The following is an 8,457-nucleotide window of genomic DNA, read 5'->3' on the forward strand; positions in this document are numbered from 1 at the left end:
AGTTTATAAATGAAGAAATGAAGGCTCAGAGGGGGCAGCTGCTAATAAATGTTAGTGCATGCAGTCCCATTCCTGAGCCCAAGGCCTCAGGAACTCCCAGCATTATAGTTAAGAACTTTTCCTATAATAGAAAATAGGATTTCAGCAGATTTCTGTTGACCAAAATGATTCCTAAAGTGGAAGGGTCCTGGCATAGCTTAAAGCAAGCTCAAAGCAAATGGCAGTGGAGGCTTCCAGCTACGGGCCAAGCAGAGAGTGCCACCCCCACCCCAGCCTAAGAATGGTGTTTCCTATCATCTTGCAACAGCCTCCCCTCCCACGCACTGGGCCCAGGGGGCTGCCTGCAATGCCTGGCAGGGACTCTGGTGTACACAGTTGTGAGAAGCTACTCTCTGAGAGGGCTTTGTGGCTGCTTGTGGTAAGTGCTCCCACACAGCTCTCCACCTCCCCCATTCTTAGGATGGGATGACTCTCAGCTTGGGAGCCCCTCAGCAGCCCAAAGAGAATGATCAGGAGAATTCTGTTTGTAAAAATCTGTTTAATAAATACACATCTTAGAAGTACCAAAATAATTACCAACAAAATACACAATGTACACCATTTACAGGAGGGCAACACAAACCTTGACAAGTAGTGGCTTTTAACCCCACACCCCCAAAAGGCTTAACAACACACCTGGTCTTTACACCTAGTCAGTCGTTACACAACCCACACGGGGCTGAGCCACCGAATCTCTGGTGATTCAGTCAAAAAGCACAGTAAGATGTCGTCCTTTCATCACATGTTGCATAACCTCCTCCAGAAACCCCACAAAGGTGAGGATTGAATGAGGTTTTCTTTGAATTCCAGTGATCTTTCTTGTTCCCTTCTAAAGTTCACCAAAATAACAAAATGAGGGCAGATCCACCATAGTGAATGTTTCAGGCCAGGGAGCGTGAAGTGTGGTTTTAAGTACCCTCTTTTAATTTTTTTTCTTTTTTTCTTTTTTTTTTTTTAGAAAAATAAAACTCTCTTTTTGTACAAATATACAAGTCCATGTCCTTTTACTCTTCTAAGCTCATAACGTCAGGCGCTGGCCTCCAAGCACACAGTCATCATAGGGCAGCTAAGAACAAGAGAAAGAAAAAGGCACGTTAAACTTCCAGAACTTTGCCAAAGGTGCTGGAATAATGGTGAGGGCTGTTCCTCGAAATAACTCAAGTATTCTTGGATGCCATTCTCCAAAACTGGGATATAAATTAACTTCAGGGGCTGAGGGAGCTTCTCTTTAATGCTCCTCTCCTTTAAAAAGGGCAAAAAATGAAGACACACTTTGGGGGGTACTACTGGTCACTCACACTAAAGTGTGAGAACTTCATTAAGTTGAGCCTTTCGGATACAGGGTCCTGCTTTGTGCAGAGCGACAAAGTTGCGACTCACCTCGTCCTCCGTGAACTCTGACTCCGTGTCGTAGCTCTCCTCATCCTCGCTCTCTGGCAACATCTGAAGGTTTTCTAGGGTCAGCTGGCCCAGCTGCTGCTGTATCCGCGTGCTTGGGCGGCCCCAGGTGAGCTGGTATGGGGAGTAGCCCTGGTAGGTAACTCTGTTGACATCAGCCCCACACTTCAACAAGAGTGACACGAGATCAGAATTCTGCAGGTCCACGGCGAGATGGAGGGCGGTTCGGCCATTGCAGGGCTCCTGAAACCCAAAGGAATTGGAGAGGTTTATGGCTGAGTTTGGAATCTCTGCTTGCAACAAGAGCACGTGAGGTCTTACTGTGGAGGGCCTTGCAGCCCTGAGGCACTCCATCTGGAGACATGAAGTACTCACCTGAGCATTGACGTCAGCACCCAGAGACACCAGAAGTTCCACAATGCCCAAGTAGCCACGGATAGAGGCTAAATGTAGACACGTGTGCCCTAGAAGAATGATGAAAAAAGTATAACCACTTGTTTCAACCCTCAGATCTCAAGCACAGCTTTCCACCTATTCTGGTAGGGGGCAAATACTTCTGATTTTGGAGAACCCAGAATCTGGGCCCTGAATGGACTTTATTAAGGCATCAAACAGGCCTTTTACATGTATTTTCTCATCCTTTCCGGTGTTGAGAGTTTCTGCTCTTGCCTGGATTCCTAAAGTTGGCCCACCTCCCCCTTCTCCAAGTCATCTGCCTTCTGATGGGCAGGGTAGGGCAGGCAGACGTACCATTGTAGTTAGTGGCCTGGAGGATGGAGGAGAGGTGCTGGGTCCTGCAGGTCTGAGTCAGGACTCCCACACTGGCCAGGCAGCCTTGCTCACAGGCAAGGTGTAGGGGGGTATTTCCTCGAAAGTCTCGGAACTCAGGATCACAGCCAGCTTCCAGAAGTGCCTCAGCAATTTCTGGTTGGTTGGTGATCACGGCCAAGTGGAGTGGAGTCTACAAACAGAAGAGGGAACAGAAAGAGAATAAGCCATGGCCCAAACTCGGAGTCTGTCTTCCCTTGAACCCCAGAGATCTCCTGGTCTTTGACTGTTGCTCCTCCCCAACAGGTCTAAGGGGCAATACAAATCCCAGAGGCTCCAGGTGGGCTTTCATAAAGGCCTCACCAAATCAATGAATGGAATTTTCTTTCCTCTCTAGGACCTTGCATAAAAGGTCTGGGAAGATAATGACCAGTGATTGTTAATTGACGAAAGACTGGGAGCTGCTGTGCTAGATCCAGCTTTATTACTGGGTCAGAGGCACGGGGCTGGGCAGGCCGGCGCACCTGCTGCAGGTTGTTCTGGAAGTTGAGAAAGGCCAGGTCGCCCTTCACTTGGCGGATCACTTCCATGGTCAGTGCCTTCTCTTCATGGATGATGGCCAAGTGCAGGAACCTAAGGGGAACAGAGGGAAAAACCCCCAGGGCTGGTGAGTGCATTGCGTGGGGCCCAGCGAGGCGCGGGCTGCGGGGGATTGCGCAAGGCCGGGGTTTCTGGAGGCCGAGGCCTCGGTGTTTTCCGCGAGGTTATTATGAGCTGAGTGTTCCTGGCAGGCGCCCAGGGACTTTCCGGGCGCCCCCCCCACCACCCTTCTCGGCGGGCGCCGGTCAGACCGCCCCGCCCTCCCGCCGGGCCGGAACGCCCTGTACTTCCCCTCCCGGCCGCGAGGCGCCCGCCAGCGGGGCAGAAACTCCAGCCTACCCTCCCCCCGCCCCCCGACTCTCCCTTATGCAAGAGGGGACTTCGCGTCCCCGCCGCCGCCCCGCCCCCGCCGAGCGCCGAGAAGACCGGGCCCGCGCCCGGGCCCGGGGGGAGGGGAAGGCATGCGCGTCTGCAAGGCAGAGCTGCTGCACCGCAGCCCCGGGATCCGACCCTCATTTCCCATCCCCCGGCCCCTACGCGCATCCCTCTGCTTTGCACGGCCTCCGGGAGATGGGGGCGGCGAAGCATAAACCCCGGTCTGCGGCCGCCTCGCGCGCCTCGCGCTGCAGGCCCGGCGTCCCCACCCGGCCCCGCGGCACTTACGAGTCTCCGTCCTCGGTGAGCTGCTGCTTCCAGGGCTCGGCGCCGCGCGGCGCCTCCTGCGGCTCGAGGCGGATCTCCTTCAATTCCTTCACCAACTGCTCGTACTCCTCGTCCTTCATGGAGTCCAGGCCGCTGTCGTGGCGGTCGTCCAGCAGGCGCTCCTTCTTGAGCGCGTCCCGGGGACCCTCCATGGCCCAGTCCTGGTTGTGCTCGGCGGGCTGAAACATGGCGCGGGGGAAGCTGTGGCGCTGCTGCCCAGGTGCGCTCGGCCGCGGGCTGCGCGCTCGCTGCCTCTTCGTGTCACGGAGGGGAGGACCGCTGGCTGCGACTCTTGTGGGCTCGCCAGCGCCGCCGCGGCGCCCTATAAACGCTGGCAGGGGATTTCTCCGGGGCGGGGTCAGGCGCGGGGAATTTCCAAGCCAGTCAGACCAGAAAAGAGAACTGGCCTCGTCCTCTGCTCGGGAGGGAGACGGGGGTGGGGGCGGGGGGAGAAGCCTAAACCCTGAGCCGGGTTCATCAGAGAAACTCCCTGCGATGAGCCACTGGGGTCATGTACAGGGAACTTTTTTGATGAACGCTGAGTGGCTGGAAAGTCCTCCCGACTAAGGTCCCCTACCCCGGTACTTCCCTGCTGTTTGCAGTCAGTAATCCCGTCCCTCTGCAAGAAGCCTTCTTTCCCTGGGGTTTCCCAAGATCGATTCGATTTGGGGTCATGGACTGCTGAGATCCCAGTGAACGCAGACCTGTTGTGCAGTTCCTCCGTGGGGTTTGCCGACCCGCCGGTCCTTTCCGATTCTTGATCTTTTTGAAAACTCGAGTGGAAATGATGGCTGGACGTCGGGATTTGCTTCCCCACACTTCTCGCTGCGGGGAAGGACGCCCTGGTGGGTTAGAAGGTTGCAGGCTGCCTCTGCCTTCCTGCCAATGCCAGGCTCTGCAGCGCAGGGACACTTAGCCCTCCCCAGCACCCCCCCCTCGTAGAAATTGTGAATGTGAATGCTTTGGCATTAAGAGACCAATGGTTGGAGAACCCTCAATCATTTCCTCGGGATTAACAGTCCTGGTGACTGGAGGAGGGGCTAACACTCTGCCCTGTATTCAGGCAAAATGCTGAACATCACCATAATTTTTTTCAAGTAAAGCAAAGTGTTGATCTTTGTAGTAGAAGTTGTAGCTAGCGACTCTGGGTGAACAAAAGAATTATCGAGGTCATGGTCCTTGATTTGCACTGTGCTGCTGCAAAGGATGGATCCTCAGCTTACTTCTGGGTGCCCAGCTGGGTGACTTTCCAGAAGCATTTGGAAGAGGCTGAAGAATAGGGTGAGCAGTGCCTTACCCAAGATTGGGCGCTTAAGGATGGCTAAGAAAGTAGTTGCTAAACCTGCTACAGGAGATTACCAGATTACCCCCCTTGCTAGCTCCTTGCTCTCCTGCCCTGGGGAGGGCAGGAGTTGGACATATCCAGGCTCCCCATCCTCTGGTTTCACCTGCAGAAATAGAATTTATGTTCCCACTCCACCCCCTTCTAGCCTGCAAGCCTCTAACTGAATTTATCTACTTCTAGAACTGGTCCAGGCAAAATAAAGCAATTGGGTCAGAGTTTTTAGGGATGAGCGCCAGGAGCCTCTATAGTTATGCAGAAAGTTCTGGTGATTGTATTGCATTCATCTTTAACTTGACTGGCTGTGTACTAACCAGCCCTTTGCTCATCTCTTCTCTCTCCAATCCTCTATCTGAATGTAGGGAACCTGGGTCAGGGGGGAGTGAGGAAAAAAATAGGGGAAAAAAGCCCTAAAATCAAGACCTAAAACCTTCAGGGTCATAGTGATCACATGTTTATAATGAAAACTTTCCAAGGACAGACTCCATTGTCTCTGCAGGCACATGATATACAAAAACCCTTATGGAAGCAGGATAGAGCAGTGGCTATACAAAGGAGATCTCCCTTCTGACTCCACCTCTAATTAACTGCATATTAATTGGGGAGATCAGTTAACTTTGCTGTGGTCTACCTGCTCTTATCATAAGATTCGATCAATGTCATTTAAGGTTTTTTTTCCTGCTTAAAAATTGTATTGCTTGTCCACAAACAGATAGATAGCTGCTTACGGGTGACTGTGTCTCTTGGAAGTAGTGTAAGTTTTTGGAAGGACTCCCAACACTTTTTGCAATACATTGTTCATTCTTAGAACTCCTCTTGTAAGATAGGTAATATTCCTATTTTCCCAAAAAGGAACTGAAATGCAGAGAAATTTACCTCGGCACCCTGTGACAGTTTATCTAATTTCTATCCCAACATATTAATCATGGGGCCAAAGCAGTTGTAGTATTTACACTTTTGAAAACTCCATGTAGAAATGAGACCAAATGGGACGCCTGGGTGGCTCAGTGGGTTAAGCCTCTGCCTTTGGCTCAGGTCATGATCCCAGGGTCCTGGGATCAAGCCCCGCATTGGGCTCTCTGCTCAGCAGCGAGCCTGCTTCCCTCTCTCTCGCTGGTTGCCTCTCTGCCTACTTGTGATTTTGTCTGTCAAATAAATAAAATCTTTGAAAAATAAATAAATAAAAGAAATGAGACCAAATGCATAGTAATGTGAAGAAGATGCTCAAAATGTTTTCTACTCCAATCATTAGGTGAAATAGAGGGTTGATTGGTGTTCCCCTATCAGGCAATATTCATCTCTGTAAAAAAAAAAAAAAAAAAAAAAAAGGAAAGTTGAGCTCTCAGTGCCCCACTTATATAGCTTAGAAGATGATTTTTAGCTGAAGGTTTAAAAATGATTATTAAGAAAGAAAATCATGCATAAAAAAGAAAAAGTCTCAATAGCTTCCTTGCACCTCCTTTTAGTGCTTTACCTTCCTGATGGTGTTCAAGACCCATAGTTTTTATTCCTGATTGTGTACTGTGCCACCTAGTGGTAAGAGTCAGGCCAAGGCGCTCCCTGATTTGTCATGCTTTTGATAATTTTGGGAGGTGCTGAGCCTTGATGACCTGTCCCTGTCATGGGGATTCCCAAGAGGGTACCTTATGATTTTCTGCAACCTAGGAGATCGTTTCGAATGTGACCCAACATGTTTTCTCCCCATCATATAGAGCTCTATGTGGTTTAAATCAATAAACATTACATCTTGTCGATCAACAACATACTTGGAAGTCAGAAAACATGAGCAGATGGGGCAAAAGAAGACAGCGAAACTGATGATTGGTTTAGAAAGAACTTTAAGGACTCTTGGACATTTAGAGTTCTCCCGACAACAGAAGGATGTTAAAACCTTAGATAACTCATTTTTAAAGTAATTTGGGTTTTTTAAAATGCAAAAGACAAAAGAAAGTTAACACTGGGCGCCTGGGTGGCTCAGTGAGTTAAAGCCTCTGCCTTCACCTCAGGTCATGATCCCAGGGTCCTGGGATGGAGCCCCACATCGGGCTCTCTGCTCAGTCTGGAGCCTGCTTCCTCTCTCTCTCTGCCTGTCTCTCTGCCTATTTGTGATCTCTGTCTGTCAAATAAATAAAATCTTAAAAAAAAAATAAAGAGTCCTCTCTCCCCCAAAGAACTTTTAAACATTGCACTGTAAAAAGTATAATCGATTGAAGGAAATTCTGACTTTTCTCACAAAGACTGTTTAGGTTACTTACTTATTTACATTTGTTTTAAACTCCTTTTAATAAGCACCTTGCTGAGGTGTTCCTGCTCTTCTGGTGTCCCAACCACGTGCCAAGGCTGCCTATTGGGTAATCTTCTCTGATGGGGGAGGGCTGCACGTGTCACTCTGGCTAGAATTCCTGGCTCTCCCTTTCCACTGTTTGTTGGCTGTAATCAAGCAACGTGTCTATAGGTGTGTAGGGTTGTTTGCGTTGGGGTGGGGGGTGGAGGCTTCATAGCACGTGGCCTCCTCTGCATTGCCAGGCTATTTGCTGTCTTGTCTAGGGTGTCCGTTCATTCTGAGTTTAGTCAGGGTATGAGGACACTCAGCACTAGGGCAAGTGCCGCAGAAAAGCCTGGGTACTTTGCAGAGTCTGAGGCATGAATAATAGGACGTCCCTGTTCCTGGGCACCAGAATCAGGTGTGGGGCTCATGATACCTCTCAGTATCAGAGTTAAAATCTACCACCAGAAACTATATGTGCACTCCACCCCATGGTCTAAGGTCTTGGGAATGGTTTAGGACAAAAGTAAACAGAACCATAGTTGTTAAAAAGATGTGCTTCAGATTGTAAGTAAAGATTTAGGAAACTTGATCCATCAAGGTTCTTGTCATCATAAGATAATGTCTTTCTCAAACCTCCTTTTAGAGCCTTTCTCCTCTGGAGGGGAGCCCGAGATCATGTGGCTAACTTTTAGAAATTGAGATGAGTCTCGGAAGCTTATCTTTGAGGCTGTTCTTGGGGGATACCTATAAAAATATGGGTTCTAAAAGTTATATTTAGGCTGATTCTTAAATACTGAAAGCAAATAAGAGACAGAGTAAGAAGGGTCACAAGCAGAAACTGTGAGCAGGGAGAAGGAGGAAAATTGGCCTTGAATGTTTTTTCCTTTATTCCAGATCTCTGCTATCAGAGTCTAGTCCCATGACTGGGACATATTCCCTCTGGATAAGTCATTCAGCTTGGCTCACTAATGCTCATCATTTCCTATATCCTAGGGCTGATTGTAGGCTAAAGTTTAAGGATAATTTTGCAAAGCACACTAATATTTTCAGAAAGCAAGGTAGATTAATGCATCAAGTCTTTAAGTGTTAATATTTGAAAATTGGGCCAATTTAGAAAAGTTAAAGAGCACGGGAGGCGGGGAACAGGGATTGCCCTGACACTCACTGATTGAAACCCAGGAGGCAAGGGGACTGTAGCTGGGGTGGATGGGGGGGAGGGTGACACCATGGCTATAGGTCTTGGTAAATAATCTATATGAACATGGCAATGGGAAGAGAATGGAGAAGCCTACCTATGACCCAGTCACAGCTTTGGCTCTGCTGCCTTGAAGGACTCAGA

The 8,457-nt window shown here is 49.3% G+C and overlaps 1 protein-coding gene across 3 annotated transcripts; it reads right to left on the reverse strand.

Annotated features, from left to right (window-relative positions):
• Window positions 1–521: 521 nt before the first annotated feature.
• Window positions 522–3,858, reverse strand: LOC111140276 (NFKB inhibitor alpha). 3 transcript variants are annotated; one of them, XM_022492588.1, is made up of 6 exons: window positions 3,469–3,858; window positions 2,730–2,838; window positions 2,188–2,398; window positions 1,813–1,901; window positions 1,420–1,680; window positions 522–1,105 (listed from the first exon to the last, which is right to left on the reverse strand). In XM_022492588.1, the coding sequence occupies exons 1-6, from the start codon at window positions 3,693–3,695 to the stop codon at window positions 1,058–1,060; spliced, it is 945 nt and encodes a 314-aa protein (XP_022348296.1). In that variant the 5' UTR covers window positions 3,696–3,858; the 3' UTR covers window positions 522–1,057. The 3 variants fall into 3 exon arrangements, with proteins under 3 accessions (XP_022348296.1, XP_022348292.1, XP_022348288.1); XM_022492584.1 differs by having other exon boundaries at window positions 522–1,680; XM_022492580.1 differs by having other exon boundaries at window positions 1,420–1,901.
• Between the last annotated feature and the right edge of the window lie 4,599 nt (window positions 3,859–8,457).

Source organism: Enhydra lutris, unplaced genomic scaffold (assembly GCF_002288905.1).
Source record: "Enhydra lutris kenyoni isolate GAN:26980312 unplaced genomic scaffold, ASM228890v2 scaffoldscaffold4, whole genome shotgun sequence".
Classification (NCBI taxonomy): domain Eukaryota; kingdom Metazoa; phylum Chordata; class Mammalia; order Carnivora; family Mustelidae; genus Enhydra; species Enhydra lutris.

Coding starts and splice junctions, on each gene's coding strand:
- LOC111140276 (XM_022492580.1), bottom strand. CDS start 3,695: ATGTTTCAGCCCGCCGAGCACAACCAGGACTGGGCCATGGAGGGTCCC. Junction 2,839..3,468: donor CTCACCGAGGACGGAGACTC/GTAAGTGCCGCG, acceptor TGTTCCCCTTAG/GTTCCTGCACTTGGCCATCA. Junction 1,902..2,187: donor CCAGGCCACTAACTACAATG/GTACGTCTGCCT, acceptor TCATTCTTCTAG/GGCACACGTGTCTACATTTA.